This window comes from Rhinoderma darwinii, chromosome 5 (genome assembly GCF_050947455.1).
Source record: "Rhinoderma darwinii isolate aRhiDar2 chromosome 5, aRhiDar2.hap1, whole genome shotgun sequence".
NCBI lineage: Eukaryota > Metazoa > Chordata > Amphibia > Anura > Rhinodermatidae > Rhinoderma > Rhinoderma darwinii.
Genome location: NC_134691.1, coordinates 118,039,210 through 118,058,991, shown reverse-complemented (window position 1 = coordinate 118,058,991; position 19,782 = coordinate 118,039,210). Strand labels below are relative to the sequence as shown.

Here is a 19,782-nt window from a genome sequence, read left to right as displayed (position 1 = left end):
GCGTGTGCACAAAGCCTCAGGTCAGGGTATATTCATGTTCTGTGTTTGTGCTATATCTTGGACAAAGATGTCCATATGCTACTGTTCACACAGTCTGGACAAAAAAAAACTGTGTTCCTAGGGAACGCGGCATTTTATATTTTATTTTAAACCACAATAAAAAACGATTTTGTTTTTACATGTGGTTTTCCATAGAGGGAGCTCTAGGGCCTTTCATACTACTGCTTTTTTTAGAAAGCAAAAATCGTATTAACACTATATGGCTTCCTGCTCCTCTGCTGGTTCATGTGAACATACCCCTAATAGAATGCATTAGTTGGGCCTTCCATTCCAATAAAATAGTGTCAAATATTCTATCTGTGAGCCTTACATGCAGGCTAACATGCATCTGCTTCTACATCTTCTTTTTTTTTTGTTATGCATTTTTATGCTTCAGTTAAATAGTATTTTTTTACATTCAATTATTGGTTATAAAATTGTTCCTGACCATGAGAGAAATTAATTTAATCCTTGTGTCATTCATTATCCTCATTCACCATTTACATAATTACTCCCAGTCTTGTGGTATGTACAGTGCTTTATTGTGATGTTAATGTAATTTGCGGAATTGCTAAAATGTTGGTCTCACAAAACCGAATTCCTTTAATTCACTTCACAAATGTCAACTAGTCTTGTTTGTTTTGTATGGCTTTAGTAGACTGGTAGGATGAAGTTGTCAACGGACAAGGTGTTGAAGCATGATATTGTTTTTTCCCTGGCACTTTTGGTATATAATCTGTTATGGAGCTCTCAGTAAAAATGAATTCTCATTTAGGCTCCATGAACACGACCATAATTTTCATTCGTAATTACGGAATCCGTAATTAGGGATGAAATTGCGGACCCATTCATTTCTATTGGCCACAGAATCCTTTCAGTCTATTTACGAAGGTGCGTCCGGGCCGTAGAAATGATCTGCAAAATTAAGAACCTGTCCTATTCTTGTCCGCAATTGCACCACGGACTCGCCCATAGAAGTCGATGGGTGCTTTCGCAATTTTTTCTTTCCCTGAATAACCAGTATATACTTGCTTTCACAGGGTTAAGAATTCTATTTTTTCACCTTACTGTTTTGTTAGGAAAATAAAAATAAATTGGCGACCATCCGCTCTGTAATGGGAGCACCCTGCCAAATAACGAATAGCTTCTTGGATACATGAGTGCGACATGTTGGGAAAGTTGGGGTTACACTTTCTTGGCCAGAGTTGAGCGTAGTTACAAAGAGTCTCTCACTTTTAATATCCTGTCTTGTCCGGCATTACACAAACAACTTATTGATTTGAATAAGCAGTGTGTATTGTTTAATTTCTCCTGTGGTAGCGCTGCAGGTAAATTGAACACTTACTGTGGTTTCCCCACAAAATACAGCTGAGCGCTGGAGGTCCCAGCAAGGGGACACTTTATCTACTTATTGTCAAGTTCTTACAAATAGGGATTGTCCAAAGCTGAGAACCCCTTTAACTGCAGTCACGCATGAATTTTTAAGTTTAGCGTTTGGGCTTTAACATATGCACAAAAGTATTGGGACACACCTCTTAATCGCTGAATTCTGGTGTTTAATTCAGTGCCATTGTCTCAGGTGTATAAAATCAAGCACCTAGCCATGCAGTCGCCTTTACTAACATTTGTGACAGAATGGCTCATTCTAAAGAGCTCACTGAATTTGAACGTGGTACCATAATAGGATACCACCGTTGCAACAAGTCAATTTGTAGAATTGCTTCCCTCCTAGATATTCCACGATCAGCTGTGAGTGGTATTATTGCAAAATGGAAGCGTTTAGGAACCACAGCAACTCAGTCATGAAGTGGGAGACCACGTAAAGCCACAGAGCAGGAGTCACCGAGTGCTGAGGCGCATAGATGTTGTCTCCAATGTTCTGCTGACTCAATAACTGCAGAGTTCCAAACCTCCTCTGGCATGAACATCCATGCAAAAACTGTGCCCCTGGGAGCTTCCTGGCATGCGTTTCTGTGGCCGAGCAGCTGCATGAAAACCATACATCACCAAGCTCAATGCCAAGCATTGGATGAAGTGGTATAAAGCACGCTGCCAGTGGACTTTAGAGCAGTGAAAATGTGTTCTGTGGAGTGATGAACTACACTTCTGTCTGCGCAGTTTGTAGGTCCAGTCTGGATTTGGCAAATACCAGGAGAAGGTTACCTACAGGACTGCATTGTGCCAACTGTAAAGTTTGGTGGAGGAGGGATAATGTTATGGGGTTGCTTTTCAGGGGTTGGACTAGGTCTCTTAGTTCTAGTGAAGAGAAATCTTAATGCTTCAGTATACCAAGACATTTTGGACAACTGTATGCTTCCAACTTTGGGAATCGTTTAAGGCTTTTTTCTGTTCCAGCATGACTGTGCCCCAGGGCACCAAGCAAGGTGAATAAAGTGTGTGTGTTTGGTTGGGTGTGTTTGGTGTGGAAGAACTTGACTGGCCCGCACAGAGCCCTGACCTCATCCCCATCAAACACCTATGGTATGAACTAGAATGGAGAATGCGAGCCAGGCCCTGTCGTCCAACGTGAGTGTCTGACCTCACAAATGCTCTTCCAGATGAATGGGCAAAAATTCCTACGGACACACTCCAAAGTCTTCACAAAAAAGTGAGAGAGTTTTTAACTGCAAAGGGGGGGACCAACTCCATATTAATGCCTATGGATTTAGAATAGGATGTCATAAAAGCTCCTGTATGTGTAATGTGTAGGTGTCCCAATACTTTTGTCCATATAGTGTATATCTAGTTGCTATATCTACAGAAATGACCTTCTCATTTTCAAATAAAAAAAATCCCCACTCCACATGCATCTCCAGCAGCATGAGTTATGGTCCACTTGTAAACTTCCCATGAAAATTAAACTCTATTCATACTTTATGTATTATTTGATTTACTTATTTTTTTCCTAAATTGTATTTCAAACGATGAAAAAAAAAAGCCATGTTAGTTTATTGCTGTGAAGCACAGAGGCCATGAGAATGAATAATTGATTTTCACAGCAATTTCTGACGTTGGATTCTCCATAAAGAGTACTGCTTCTGTATCTGTAAGGTGCTGTGTAATATTTCATATGTGGCAGCCAAGCCAGGTTGCTTTTTTAACAGCGGTCAATAAAATGTATGTACCTGCAAACTTAATGAACAAGTAAGATGTAGCTATAGTGTATTTCTGCTGCAATCTACATTACTTTTTTATATTTTTTTTGTGGGAAATGCAGATGTTTCAACTCCTGAAGTTACAAGAAAGCAGCCGAACCGCACCGTGGTAAATGGAGATGTAGTGGAGCGGTCCAGAGTGGATGGGAGAGCAATGCAAATGACCGTTCAACGAAGGAGGCTGTTAAAAGCCCCAACGCTTGCTGAGTTGGACAGTTCAGAATCCGAGGTAAGCACTAGTTTCCAGCTGCAGACAAACTGCAGGTTCTCGAGTGCCTACACCCTCCTGCTTCTGAAGCTCTCCACACCAAAATGGAAAAATAATAAAAAATTGTGAAAATCAATAAATTTTTTATTAACATTTTCACAGTTTACATACATGAAAACAACTTTGAACATCCTCCACCCTATCCCACCCTGTGCTCAAAATGAAAACCCGCTTTTAGAAAATAACATTGTACAAGACAAAGTAGCACATGTTCCAGGAAAGAAGTAGATGCCTCTAGAGGTCCATCATAATAATCATTCAATATCGTATCGTTATCACATCAATGTTTTAGTCAGTGGAAAAGACTGTTTGACAAATATAATACAAAGTGTCCGCACATATCATACAAATCATTATCAGAGGAGGGCCAGAGACTAGCAGGAACTCTCAGTATCCCCAATCAAGAAATCTGATCATATAGGAATTCGGAAAAACGTAACATTTTTAATCTGCTCCAGTCCCCTGTTGGTGGCCTCTGTTGGTCCCTGCCACTCCATTGTTTAGATTTAGACATGATGATCTCACGTCATGTGTCTGTGGTGGCCATGGGATGTTATGTTTCTATTGGTAAAACATTACACTCTGGCTGGTAGTCATTGGCAACTGTGATCACGTTTTATGGACGACACATCATCACTTTCAAATCTAAACTCTTGACACAATGGGTTCTGATGGAGGCAGTGGGGAACAACAAATCTACTTCAGTGGATAAGTATATGAAAAATTGCATGTTTTAAAGGGGTTGGCCAGGAAAACAATATTTTCTAAAAAGTGTCCCCGAGCCATGGTTTGCCTTCCCTAAAACCCCCTACATACTTTCTAACCAGTTTTTGTTAGATCTCAATCTTCACTGCTGCTCTTTCTGTTTTTTTACATCCCTTTTTCTGGTCCTGGCTGTTTCCTGTCTTGTAACCCATCATACCCATGATCCCTTGCTGCATCTGAGGAGACAGCTTACATTCCCTCCTTCCTCCCTCCACAGCATCTCGGCTATTTTCATACTGCCACGCCTCTCTATGTTCACAGGATCATTCCCTGCTCTAATTACAGTCACCCAGCACCCTGCACTGTCACACACCCAGTAAAAATCACACAGGATGATGTGGATTATATACAGGGATGTTGAGGGTAATACACAGGGATGTTGAGGGTAATACACAGGGATGTTGAGGGTAATACACAGGGATGTTGAGGGTAATACACAGGGATGTTGAGGGTAATACACAGGGATGTTGAGGGTAATACACAGGGATGTTGAGGGTAATACACAGGGATGTTGAGGGTAGTACACAGGGATGTTGAGGGTAGTACACAGGGATGTTGAGGGTAGTACACAGGGATGTTGAGGGTAGTACACAGGGATGTTGAGGGTAGTACACAGGGATGTTGAGGGTAATACACAGGGAGGTTGAGGGTATTACACAGGGATGTTGAGGGTATTACACAGGGATGTTGAGGGTAATACACAGGGATGTTGAGGGTAATACACAGGGATGTTGAGGGTAATAATAATAATAATCTTTATATAGCGCCAACATATTACGCAGCACTTTACAATTTAGAGGGAACATGAAACAAACAATATCAGACATTACATAGTGACAAAGTTCATTTACAATTCAAACCTGGGGAGTGAGGACCCTGCTCGCAAGAGCTTACAATCTATGAGGACATAAGGGAGACACAAAGTGTAATAGTGTTTGTTCTGTACAATGGTCCGGCCATTTTTATACACATGCGGTGGTAACATAAAGCTGCATGAACCGGTCACCAGCCAGTATCCGTGTATGACGGACATGAAGAGAAGGAGTGTGAGGGAATCTTATTCTGATGACTAATCTAAATGGAGGGCCATGGAAAGGAGTCAGATTAGGGAATGTTATAGGCCTGTCTAAATAGATGTGTTTTCAGGGCACGTTTAAAACTGTGGATATTGGGAATTAATCTGATTGTCTGGGGTAGCACATTCCAGAGGACGGGTGCAGCACGAGAGAAATCCTGGAGACGGTAGTGGGAGGTTCGGATTATGGAGGATTTTAATCTAAGGTCGTTGGCAGAACGTAGAGCCCGAGTAGGGTGGTAGACAGAGATGAGGGAGGAGATGTAAGGAGGTGCAGCACTGTGGAGAGCTTTGTGGGTGAGAGTAATAAGTTTGAATTTTATTCGGAAGGGGATGGGCAACCAGTGCAGTGACTGGCACAGATTTGAGGCGTTGGTGTAGCGGTTGGTCATAAAGATGAGCCTGGCTGCTGCATTGAGGATAGATTGGAGAGGGGAGAGTTTAGTGAGGGGAAGACCGACTAGTAATGAGTTACAGTAGTCAAGACGAGAGTGAATCAGAGCAACAATGAGAGTTTTGGCAGTTTCCTCCGTAAGAAAAGAGCGGATTCTGGAGATGTTTTTGAGGTGAAAATGACAGGAGCGTGAAAGTGATTGTATGTGAGGAGTAAAGGAAAGATCTGAGTCAAAAATAACCCCGAGACAGCGGGCGTGCTGCTTAGGAGTTATGATAGTTCCACACACAGAGATGGAGACATCAGGTTTAGGGAGGTTAGTAGATGGTGGGAACACAAGGAGCTCAGTTTTAGAAAGATTCAGTTTCAGATAGAGAGAGGACATGATGTTAGAGACAGCGGACAGCGGGTAATACACAGGGATGTTGAGGGTAATACACAGGGATGATGGGGTTATAAACAGGGATGAATATGTAATACACACGGATGATATAACTCCATCATACCTGTATACAACCTATATGTAACCCCATCATCCCTGTGTATTACCTCATCATCCATGTATATAACCCCGATCATCCCTGTGTATTACCTCATCCCGGTGTACAACCCCCATCATCCCTGTGTACAACCCCCATCATCCCTGTGTATAACCCCCATCATCCACAGGGATGATGAGGTAATACACGGATGATGGGAGTTGTACACAGGGATGATGGGAGTTATACACAGGGATGATGGGAGTTATATACAGGGATGATGGGGGTAATACACAGAGATGATGGGGTTATATACAGTATTGATGGGGGTAATACACAGGGATGATGGGGGTTATCCACAGGGACGATGGGAGTTATATTCAGGGATGATGGCCCCATCATTCCTGTATATAACCCCCATCATCCCTGTATTTATATAACCCCTGTAGTAACTGTATATATCATCAGGGAAGGTTCTGCCGGCGAGGGGGGGGTGCGCTCCGCGCGGGGGGTGGGGTTCATGGGAGGCGGCGTGGGAGATGAGAGGAGATGGGCAGGCAGTGCGGGATCTCCGAGATAGGAGGAGGGGGCGTGTACGACCCGTGTCTCTGCTCAGCCATTACTTCCTGCTGTGTAGAGACATGGAGCGTCGTCAACTATGTTTACAAGCGGCAGGACCAGAGGAGGCGGAGTTCTGAAGAGCTCATGAAACATCCGCCCGGTCCACTGCCTGTAAATGTAGTTGATGACGCGCCGTGCATTTCTCAGCCGGTAGTGCTGGCTGAGCAAAGACACAGGAAATGAAAAATTTACTCTCTGTGCGGTCTCGTGACCGCAGATCAGATCAGAACAGAGTAACACTGCCACAGGTAAACAGACAATATATTAGAAATGTACTTAAATATGTCCAATTAAGTTAAAATATAAATAAAATTTATTCCTGGACAACCCCTTTAACTTGAGGAGCTTCAGGGGGTTTCAAATGTTACTTAAAGGGGAATTTCCAACTTAGACATTTATGACATATCCACTCTATATGCTATAAATGTCTGATATATGCGGGTCCCAGCTCTGGGACCCTAACTTATATGGAGAATGAGGGTCACTCGACTACTGCACTGCGGGTTGCGGTGGCCGCTAGGCGCAGATTCCAGGTGGGGACTAGTGGAGAGAGGACCTGCTTGGCTGTTTCCATTACTCTCATACAACAGAATGAAGAGAGACGCTTGCATAATCTGCAGCCTCCGCACCAGGCGACGGGGTCGGGCGACCCGCATTCTCTATATAAAGGTCGGGTCCCGGAGCTGGAACCCACATCTAACGGACATTTATGGCTAAGTTGGGAAAACCCCTCTAAAGAGTATCTGTTGCCAGATGTCACGATTCAAATTCCATACATTTTGGCCCCCTTCACACGAGCGTGAATCACGTCCGTGTGCTGTGCGTTGAAACATCGCAAGGCACACGGACCCATTGATTTCAATGCGGCCGTTCACACATGCGTGATTTTTCACGCGGCGAGAGTCCGCTGCGTGAAAGAAACTGCATGTCCTATATTGGTGCGTTATTACGCACCTACGCGCCCATTGAAGACAATGGGTGCGTGAAAACCACGCACCGCACATGGATGCAAATGCTTGTTCGGTGCGTGATGTACGCATCAATTTGTAAATAAGAAGAAAAAAATATGTGCTTTGCGAGTGTGCGAATAACGCATGCCACTCGCAAAGCACACTGATGCATAACGCCACACACATGGACCCGATTCACCCACGTTTATCGGACACGTCCGTGTGCATGAGGCGTTCTAAATAGATCTCTTAGACCTGATGTACTTACTTTGAAAAGGATTGTACACCCATTCTGGCATGGATTTTCAAAGTTTTCCTGACTAATATTAAAATTTGCATTTTACGATAAATAGTACATTCATGATGTAATCACGATCTCCTCCCACCTAGAGCTGACAAGCTCCTATCACGCAGTGATTGTCCGTTGCATGAAACTCCCCATGTCCTATACTGGTGTGTTTTCACGCACCTAGCCGCCCATTGAAGTAAATTTGTGCATGAAAACCACAGACCGCACACGGATGCACATCCGTGTGCTGTCCGTGTTTTACGCATCAATTACATTGAAAAAAAAGTGCTTGCGAGTGTATGGGAAAACACATGCCACACGCAAAGCACACTGATGCAAAATGCAATGCACGCGGACAGATTTTACGTGCGTAAATCTGTCACGCTCGTGTGAATGTAGCCTAATACTAAAGAAGTGTCGTTTGGATAACTCATTAGAAGTGGTTCCCTTTTAGTTAAAGGGGTTGCCTATCTTGCAGGTCCTCTTGAGCCAAGTGATCGTGGTGAGTTAGGTGATCGTGGTGGTTCCACTGCTCCAACTGCAACAAAATGTCGTCTTTCCTCTGCTGAACAAAGAATTGCAGGGCACTCAATGACACCAATGGACATTTGATAGATTTCACTGGCCACTTCTGGTCCTCTGATCACAATTCCATGTACCTACAACCTCCCAAGTCCATGCATTCATTCATTGGTCATGTCCTAGAAACCATTGAAGAGGGTTTGTCTGTACCACACAACCTTTTTAGTTCGTATGTAAATAAGTAAGGGTCGGCCATTCTTTGTGTGTTGCGGAAAACAAGTCCCTATCAATCTGACTGGGCTGTTGACCTATATTCAGCTAGTTGCTAATCCCATCTGTGTTTTTTTGTGTTTTTTCTGGACTGGTACAAACTTCGAAAGGGTATCTTTAGTTAAGCTGAAACCCAGCTTTTACCCTAGTTATATTTTTCTCTAATGCTTGTTCTGGCTTTGTATGAGTACCCCGGGAACATAGTACTACTGTACCTGAGTTTTTTTAAGTGGTATTTTATTTTTATGGAAAAAAGTTAGAGGTCCAGCACACGATATGATGTGAAAAAATACAAAACTGTTTATTTAAGTCCAAATTAAAACAGGAAATTAAAAAATCCCGGGAGAGAACGCCTACGCATTTAGAACTTTTCAGTTCTTAATCATTATTTTTATACAGAGCCATAATAGACAAATTAATCCGGCAGAAAAAATTGTAACATGCTTTATGTATGGAGGATAGCTTTGTACATCCGGCATCCCTGACCGACCCTGTAGGGCAGCACATGGAAGCCATATGGCTCCGTACTAGGGAAGCGTACGGTCTCTGTTTCCTGCCATACAGGCATGTGCGTATGACTCTGCCGTGTGCATGTGGCCTTGATTGGATTATGTCTAAGGCTACATTCAGACGAGCGTGTGCAACCTCGGACGTGTTAAACAGACGTTTTCACGTCCGAGGTATACCCGTGCGGGACGCGTTATCACAGTTCCCTCATAGATTGGAGTCTATGAAGGGATGTGTAAAAGCGCAAGAAAATAGGACGCGTCCCACCGACCCTTCACACGTTCCGTTGAAATACATGCTCCGTTGTAAACGGCCCCATTGAAATACATCTGTTCGCGTGACGGCCGTTGTTTTTTTTTTTTAAAACATCATTTTTATTAACATTTTTTCACTTTTTTACAAACATTTCACAGAAAAATTGCGTTACAATTTGAATCTCGCATACTTGCGAATATAACTAACACAACATACAGTAACATAACATATACTCATGGCATATCTCTTTGCATCTGTCCAGCGACTAAAAACGTTAACAACCTGACTTCCCCTATCCCCGAACACGACCCAGGCCGTCAGATAATATCTCCGTCCCATCCCTTCCCCTTCTATTATCTAGGTTCCATTTGTAAGCCTCCTAATGTGCCTGCCAGAAATTGCGTGTGATAGCATGCTGTGTGTCTAAAGGGCGTAACAATTTCCACCACCTCAGTCGCTGTGCATTGCGTTTCTATAAATATTTGCCATTTAGCAAATAACTTCTTGGTTCCCGTTTCTTTCCTTCTTTCTACCTCCACCCGTTCGAGAGCTAGTAATTGTTTCAAGCTAGTCACGATCATGTCGAGACCCGTTGTATCCGCTTCCAGCCATTTACACAGAAGGCACCTCAAGGCCACCAGCAAAATTGTGTGCACCAAGGGGAGCGGAGATCTCGTTCCTCGAGCCCCCTCTTCCTCTGGTGGTCGCGCCTGATGGAACAGCAGCGCTTGAGGCGTCATCGGAAGTTTCGCCTTCCAATGATCCACAATATATCTGCGTACCATCTCCCAGTATCGTTCAGTCTGAACACAGCTCCATACTCCGTGCCACAAATTTGTCAGGGGTGTGTTGCATTTGGGACAGCTCGTAATGCGATCGGGGAAGGACTGCGAGGGTAAAATATTAAAGCCATATATGGCCGAATGTATTAGTTTAAAATAGGTTTCCCTCCAGCTCTCGTTCACTATCACCTTCCGTACCGTCTCCCAACCCTCCAATATGGTCTCTCCTATTGCCGGATCTTGCGTCCATCGTTCCCATATTTTGAACATAACCCGTGGGCGCGGGCGGACAAAATAATCCCCGAGTGCACTATACAACCTCGAGATAGTCGCCCGAAGAACCGTTGGGCCTATGACCTCATCCAGAGTGAGTGGTAGCTTCCTTATTCAAATCTCTGAGCCTAGAGGTACAGAACGACCGCACCTGGAAAACTTGTATAAAATCAACATTAACATTGCCCTCTAATGGATTGAGTTTAGCTCTGATTTCCGACCCTGTTAACCATCTCCTTTCCTCTTTATGCATAAGATCCCCTGCGTTACTAATACCTGCTTCCCCCCAAGAGGCAAATCTACTCCTACTGTCTACTCCCGGCAGGAACTCCGGGTGTCCCCACAGCGGCATGTGTTTGGAGAGCAGGTGAGGCAAGCCAAAACATTTACGAACCGCTTTCCAGGCCAGGACTGTGTCTCTCAGGACAATGGAGGTTTTGAGACGGCACGGAAGGGAGGCCACTCTACAATGCAATAATGCTTTTAAGTTCCAGGGTGAGGCGTACTCCCCTTCCAGCTCTAAGTTGGAATAATGGCTCGTTTCATGAAGCCAATCCACTGCATGACGAAAAAGACATACCACATTGTATCCCCTAATGTTGGGAAACTTCAGTCCCCCCTCCTGCTTGCCGATCATGAGTTTAGTAAGTGCAATACGAGGCCTCTTTCCTGCCCATACAAATTTTGTGAATGCGGAGTTCAGTTTGGAGACATCCCCATGTTTCAGCAAGAGCGGGAGCGTTTGAAAGGGATATAACAGTCTGGGGAAACTAACCATCTTGATTAGGTGGCACCTCCCCAACAGCGGTGGATAATTCAGACCATATAGAGTTTCAGGCCCCTTCCCTATCTTAATGCCTAGATAAGTTATGCATTGTTTCACCGGGGATATTCCGCATCCCAAGGACTGCCAAAATGCCCCGGGTAACGGTTTGCCCAACTCCAGCAGTTCACTTTTAGCCATATTGATTTTGTATCCCGAGCATTGCCCAAAGTCCTGCAAAAAATGAAAGACCGGCATTAAGTGTTCTTGGGGATTTGACATAAACAGTATAACATCGTCAGCAAACAAGGCTAACTTGACTGCCCGAGACCCCACCTGGATACCTTTAAATACTGCGGACTCTTCCAGAAACCTAGCCATAGGTTCCAGTGCTAGATTAAATAAAAGTGGCGACAGTGGGCATCCTTGCCGGGTTCCTTTATGCAATTGGAAGGGAGCCGATAAAAACCCTGAGGAGTAGACGCGCGCTTGGGGATTATTATAGACCCCTTTCAAAAAGATCCGAAAGGCTCCCTGGATCGTCATCTTATCCAGCACCATCCCCAGCCATTCCCATTGTATGTTATCAAAAGCTTTCTCTGCGTCTAGCGCCAAGAGTGCCGGTCGGGCCCCTGGCTGAGGATCGTGCCTTACTGTTTCTAGGACCGTCAACACCTTACGCAGATTAGTCACTGCCGCCCTACCCTTTACAAATCGAACTTGAGATTTCCCCACCAATGCTGGCAAATATATGGCCAAGCGGTTAGCTAAGATTTTTGTAAGTAGCTTCTGGTCTTGATCTATCAATGAGATCGGGCGATATGACCCCGGGTCAAGAGGATCTTTCCCCTTCTTGGGCAGCACCTTTATATGCGCTATTTTGGCCTCCGCTGGGAAAGTACCGGTCTTTAGTAAAATATTATAATACTCCACTAAAGTGGGGCTGACTTCCTCTCTTAGTGACTTATAAAATTCTCCCGTGAACCCATCCGGCCCCGGGGCCTTTCCGTTATGTAGGGTCCTGATTGTGATCGTGAGTTCCTCCACCGTGATTTCTGCGCTCAGCAGATCGTTCTGCTCCTGCGTGAGCCCCGGTAACTTTACCTTCTCCAAGAATTCCCTACCTTTTTGGGGGTCAATGTGCATGTCCGAATAAAGGGCTTGATAATACGTACGCAGAATAGTGTTAATTTTTTTCGGATCCGCTGTAGGGATTCCGTCGGCGTCTCTAAGGGATACAATGTGTGATGGTGAATACCTCCCCCTCGCCAGGCGTGCTAATCATTTGCCCGCTTTGTTGCCAAAGCGCATAAGGTTAGCATCAAATTGAGACCGATAAATGCTTTCTCTTTTATCTAGCCATTGATCAAATTGTCACTTGGCTGCACTCCATGCCTCCCCCAGAGACGCCGAGGATGTTGTAAAAATGCTGTATATGCACACCTTAATCGCTTGCTTGCCGTCTTGTACCCCTCAGTGGTCTTACGTTTCAGATTGGCCATAAATTGCATAATTTTCCCGCAAATTACCGCTTTTGCTGTACGCCAATACAACGACGGGTCCGTACGGTGTGACGCATTATCCCCTTCAAATTCCGTCCACCATCCCCTTAGTTTTTGTAAAAAGTCTTCGTCCGTCGCCAGAAATGAGGGAAACTTTCATATAAAATCCATTCCCTTAGCTACTGTGTCAGCCAGAGTAATGGTAATCGGGGAGTGGTCAGAGATGACAAGATCTTCTATCGTCGCGTCGCGCAATCTGCGGGAACAAGCTTCGTTCACCAGTAAGTAATCAATACGCGACCACGATTGATGCACGTGCGAAAAATGAGTATACTCCCTAGCATCAGGATGTAAACTCCTCCAGGCATCTGCCAGGGCAGTGTGTCTTAAAAAATCAGGCAAGATCCTATCCCTCTGTTTCTGTGAAGTAGCCCCTACACTTCTATCTTCCCTAGAGGACCTTACAGTATTAAGGTCTCCCCCTAATATCAATAATTTAGTGCGATCCTGCTGGAGTTGGGCTTACAATTGGTCAAAAAAAACCTGTGCTGGCCGCATTTGGCCCATAGACATTGTAGATACTAACAGTTTTCCCTGCATGTTCCACCACTAGATGGACTCAACGCCCCTCATCATCACGTTCCTGGGACACCAATGTGAAAGCAAAATTTTTATGTATCAATATTATAACTCCCGCCTTGCCATCTCTTGCTGGCGAGCCAAAAACGTGGCCCACCCAGAATTTTTGTAAATATTTAAATTCTAACTCGGTAAGGTGAGTTTCCTGTAACATGGCTACATCTGGATGCAATCTCTTCATATGTCGCAAGAGTTTGGTCCGTTTCTGTGGGGATCTGAGCCCCTTAACATTCCATGAGACTATTTTCATGTTATTGGACTATGTCTAAGATGAGCTAAGGTGTCAAAAAGCCGTGATCGGTTCGGGGAGTCGGATCCATCTTTCCCTAATCGCCATGTATAAACATAAAAAACATGGCCAGAACACGGCCTATCAAACAAAGCTAAACTCCAACTCAAAGCCAACAGACCTTGTTGAAAAGGAATATAAAAAACGCCTGTGCCAAGGGCGGTCACCCCCCTAGTACACATTGTCATAGGAAAATTCACTTTTTTCTGTTGTGCACTAACACGACCCTCCCTCCCCCTACCTCCCAGACCTGCGCAGCCGAGATTACAAATCACTTCTCGTGATCAAGCTGCACCAGCCTTTCGCCAACCAACCATTTCTTGCAGCCGATACTCGGTCTTTTATCAAAGGGTCACGCCCTTCAGCTGTCGCTCATATTACCACGTGCCATATCGGCCTGAACACTGCTTCACTTCAACGTTGCCCCAAACAGCTACCCAAATAAACCGCTTCAGAAGAGAACCGACCTTGTGGAACTCTCAGAGTATCCCACCAGTGAGCGTGCTTATAACTTAGAACAGGCCCTAACTCTGATTCCAACCCCCTGCAATGTGAATAAAGCATTATATCGGTATGCATACATTTTGATCTGAGGACATTTGACAACAGACTAAAATGCTGTAGTAACAAACAAACATATGCAATCATCAAGCATTATCTGCAATAACTGGCAACTTATCTGCTCAAGATCGGATCGGAACCTGCAAGTGGTCTACAGCGTCCTCAGGACCCTCTATCTAAGACATAAAGGTCCTATAAAAACTTGGCTCTTCAATTAGGAGACGTGGACCTGGTGCGGCCCCGTGACAGTCTCTGCGGCTTCGGAGAATCCCCTCTGTTCCTGGACCTTCCTCCACGTTCTCTTCCGGGCGTAGGTAGTAAAGCTTCTGCCCAGGTCCTCTCCATATCCAAGCGACTCCTTCCGACTTCTCTCGGCATGCGACGTGGGCTGTGTTCTGGATTGCGTTGCTCCTCGTGCGGGGAGCGGCTTCGACATAGCTCTGCCCGCGCGTCCTCCGCCTCTTTTGCTGTATTGAATGTCGTGGTCCGGCCGTTGGCTTGAAACACCCGCAAGATGGCTGGATATTGCAGATTAAAACGTACTTTCGCTTGGAACAGCTCGGTACAAATCTTGCTGAAGGAGCGCCTGCGTTTCGCGACCTCCATAAAATAGTCCTCGAAAAGTGGCACTTTCATGCCCATTATCTCCAAGGGCCGAGATCTGCTGCGATATGCCTTCATCAGTGCCACCTTGTCATTGTAATCCAACAGTTTAAAGATGACTTGTCTGGGGCGATACGAACTGCTGCTGTTGTCTGCTGCTGGAAGATTTCTAGGGTCTGGCCCCACCCTATGCGCCCTTTCCACCCGACATGGACGCTGGAGGCCCAATGCTGCTGGCAATGATCTCTCACATAGACGCTGCAACTCAGAACGGACCACCGCTTCTTTCAGGCCCACAATTCGCAGGTTGCTCCTCCTGGAGCGATTTTCCAGATCCTCTACTTTGTCTCCCAACTGCGTGGTATTAGACAACACCGCTTTAAGTTTGGACTGCAGGCGTTCATTTTCATCCTCTAGCAGCGTTACCCGTTGCTCTAATTCATTAGTCCTGGACGTTACTTGTGCCAGATCCGCATGCATGCAGGTAAGAGACGCTTGCACCGTTTTTTCCAGCGCTTTTTGCAGGTCAGGGGCTATCCGCTTAGCCACTTCATGGGCTAGTGCTATATAATCCACAGGTACTGGTTGCAAAGAGGCTATGGTCTCTGCCTGGCTTGAAATTGGGGACATGTGCTGGGGCTGCAGCAGTTCCTCATCTTGTGAATACAGCGGGGGAGTAGTGGCGGGAAACGCCGCCATCTTACCTCCCCTGTCCCCACCCGCGGCTCGATCCTCCATGGCTGGCTTGTGTGCGCTCCGGAGAAGATATCTTTCCATATACCCCTGGGTACGTTCCTGTGCGAAGGGCCGGTGTCACTGAGCTGTTTTTCGCCACCGAAGTGACTTTTGCAGATGAGCAGGCTAGTCGGGAGCGGGAGCTCAGTCACACGCGTCCTGCATCGCCAGCGCCGGAACCGGAAGTCATGGCCGTTGTTTTAACGGCCGGCACACGGACGAGTTACACAACTGTCTGAATATTCCCTAACACCTGATGAACTTTTCTATACTTTTTTTTTGGATGGTGATGCTGTTCATATTTGTAATGTTCCCGCACAAGACTTTCTAAATAATTCTGCCTCCAGCAGTCACCTCTCCCTGCTCTTTGTACAGTTATACAATCACATGCGTCATGTGTGATATGATTGCATTAAATAGTGCTACATATCACACCCAGCCCTGGCATTTCATTTTCCCCAGCTGTAGCTCAGTGTGTGGGTATTCTCTGCCTTTCACAATATTGGTGACTCATTAGTCTCCGGTTCGTGCATGTGTAAGGAGCGGGATTTTTTAAATGCTTTAGTGTGACACACAGGATGTCTTCTCGAACAGTGGGATTTTGCACAGTCAATATATCTTACAGAAAGGAAATGGATCTTATCATATATACCATCATCATTCAAACAAACCTATCTGTCACTTGATTAATAAAAACCCTTTATGTTCTCTTTTAGGAAAGTGTAACTTATGGTATAAACTCATGTATTCAAAGTTCTATGTGTGCGATTATTATTTTCACAATGTACATTTTGTTTTCTTTAGTCTTTTCAAACTTGAAGCAGTACGGTAGCAAACATCACAAAACAGGGTGATTACTAGCATAATGGCATTCAGAAACCAAGCTAATTGGTAGGCGTTATGCGGCACATAAGTGAATATAATCTCGTGCTATCATGCGTTAATGTATAAAACAATTATAGTCATAGTTTTATTTAAGTAAAATATACTTCATAAAACAACCTTCACAGGGTTGCCATTGCTACCCCTTTATTTCTCCCAATTAAGTGTGAGCTGACTGGGGGTCCAGATAACAGATATACCAGCTAACTGTGAAACAGACAACTTTGTAATGGTTGGAATATACGAAGTGCCGCTTAAACAACAACAATGGCATAAAAAATTATAGATTGCATAGTGTGGGCCATCACCTGGGGCTTGGGTCACAGCAGTGAAGGGGGGGTGATTATTATAGATGCCTCTATACCTAAAGAGCAGGGAAGGAAGAGGTAGGCCAACATGCCAATATTCGGGGTAGTCTTTCCTCTGTTCTCATCAGGTAGATGTAGGTAAGGGCAATACTCCGAGATCACTGGGCCCAGTTGGGCTGATGCTTTGTGGTGGTTGTGAAATACCATCTTCCAGCCCCTGGGCTGGCTCTGAGACTTGCAGATGAAGAGGTCCTAGTGTCGCTAAAGCTGAATATTCATGTTGCAGCTTTGTTAGATATTTTTATGTTTTGTCATATTCATTCCTAAGGTTCTAAAATGTCGGCTTGTCGTATAATGTAAAGTACAATAAAATTTACAGCTGAGACGGCACTGGTTACAGTCCAATATCAAATCGGTATGGGCACTATCTCACAGGAAAATGCAGTGGACAGTCCACAGTCCCAGTGAGGGTGTAGATGGTAATTCTTATCCCTGTAGTCCCAGAGAGCTCCGTTTAGTCTCTCGATGTTCAGAAGACTCCTGGTAGGAAAAAGATCCTATGTCTCCAATAGATGAAAAAAAGGAAGACACATAGTGCAACACCCTCTGAAAATTGATCGCTCCACACCAAGTTTAATATATATTCTCTATACTCACAGAAGTAACAAGAAATAAAAGCATCAAAATAGTTAAAATCTTAACATTCCTAGGCGGCACGCCAAACACTCTTGCCCGACCCTGGGTTTCGCCCTTCCGGCTTCTTCTGGGAGAGAGTGCCCATACGGATTTTATATTGGACTGTATCCAGTGCCGTCTGAGCGGTAAACTTTTTTTACTTTATATATGCCATTTCGCGTGTTCCTTGGATCATACCCGATTTTAATTTTACCTGCTCGGGTCTGAGATATATATTGTGGGTATTAGAGCCAGGAGAAACTACTGCATTTATCATATAATGTGTTTTATACTCTCTTCATACTGTCATATTCTGTCCACCAATAAAGCTGCAGAAAAGATTGTCCATGACAAACAAACTGGGTTAGATGCTGTGGTTTTTTTTCCCCTGTGACCTGTAAAATAATATGAAATGAAGCTTCATTTAGGAGCCACTTTCCAGCAATTCTCATATATATTACAGGAGTTGCTACCTTTATGAGCAACGGCAGTTCAGGTTATAGAGCCGGCTAGTGGCATGAAGTTAACATTTTCTCAGCTGCTTGCAGGGGCCTTCAGTAGAATACAGCTGCTTCCGTCCTGCTTTATTGCCCAAATTACTAAAGTTCTTAAAGAGAGCGCCTTCACTTCAGTAATATGGGTAGATTCAGGAATTTCCAACCCTAAAAATTACTAATATAATGTTTAGGGGCTCCAAGGTGAAGCTTCTTTTAAATGTCCTCAATTACACTTTACCCTTGAATAAAATGCCATGTCGTGTGTGTGTCGGAAGCTTAACTATTCTTCGACGATTACTCTTGTTTAATCAGAAAGCTTTCCCTACCATAAATGCGTGGTTTGCTAGTGTGTGAAACGTGCAACAGGATTATAGATTAACTAAAAGGAGATTAGCGTTTATTAATTTCTATTTACTAGGTCAGGCTATAGCTGCAGTCCATACAACCGTGCTGCATGATGGGTATGAGTCTGTGACAGGAGACACACACAAGACTAGGGATAAATGCTAAAAAGAATGTGTTTGAGGTTACAGTATATTATATACTCTACTATGCCCTAAATATATATACCAGTAAACCGTTCAGCTATTGATCGTTTCGCTTTCTCCTTCACTCAGGAGGATTCGGTGCACAAGTCCTCAAGCAGCAGTAGTGTGTCCAATTCCCAGCCTGAAGATGTTTCTCCAGGAACCTCTGCCGGGAAGAAAAGTGAGTGAAAAATAAAAACTGAATCCCCCCCAAAAAAAAACAACCCTTCCCATTAAGAGTGGTTCTAGATTGGTTGACATCACCATTGTAGAAGCTCCGTACAAAAGACTGAACAGATAGTCAGTATGACCTTAAGTTTTACATGCTGCTTTTTTTTTTTCTTGATTGTGTTCTTAGCACCTCCAAGATTCTTACCCATCTCCTCTACACCTCAGCCTGAGCGACGACAAACTCCACAGAGGCGCCACTCTATAGAGAAAGAGACTCCTACCAATGTGCGGCATTTTCTTCCTCCATCCCGACAAAGTTCCAGATCTTTGGTAGGCAAATCTCATACTAGCTGGAAGACTTCTTTAGTTGTTACTCCACATGGTTTTCAGTTTTATTAACCTTTTTAGAAATAAATACAAGAAACTGATGCAGAAATCTCTAAAGGCAGGTTCACACCTGCGTCGGTTTGTCTGTTGACCTTCTCAGTGACTTTAGTGGGTTTCCATCGTGGTGTCTGTGGTTTTTGCCGGAGACAATATAGCGCAGCATGCTGCTCTATTGTTTCTGGTATTTTCGGATGGATCTGCGACGGAGGCCACTAACGGAACTGTGAACAGGCCCTAAGACTACTTGTTTTGAATGAGCAACACCTCGTCTGAAATAACTTGTCCTTACCCAATTTTATATGAGCTATTGTTTGCTGAGAAATTGATTACCATGCACACCCTTAAATCGTGAAAGATGGTCAAAATGTTACATGAAAGCTTGTCAAAATGTTAACAAGGAATTCTATGGGTGTTACCTACGAAAATCTAAAAACTCGGCACGCTATTACAAACAAAGCTAAAAAAAAAAACAGGTTCTTGTTTGTGGACAGCAGTTTAAGGTTTCCGATGTTGCTTCTCAGCAGTTTTATTCATAGAGCCTAGTGCCTATATTTTACACCAGTCAAAGTGAAGGGGATAGTTTGTGAGATTTGCACCAA

At 44.3% G+C, this 19,782-nt stretch overlaps 1 protein-coding gene across 1 annotated transcript in view; it reads left to right on the top strand.

Moving 5' to 3' along the window:
- The window catches only part of SPIRE1 (spire type actin nucleation factor 1), a 183,954-nt gene that overhangs the window by 147,910 nt on the left and 16,262 nt on the right, over nt 1–19,782 (top strand). The window contains exons 9-11 of the mRNA XM_075826447.1: nt 3,257–3,423; nt 18,716–18,806; nt 18,984–19,126. Of these exons, the coding sequence (XP_075682562.1) occupies nt 3,257–3,423; nt 18,716–18,806; nt 18,984–19,126 (401 nt within the window). The remainder of the gene's footprint in view (nt 1–3,256; nt 3,424–18,715; nt 18,807–18,983; nt 19,127–19,782) is intronic.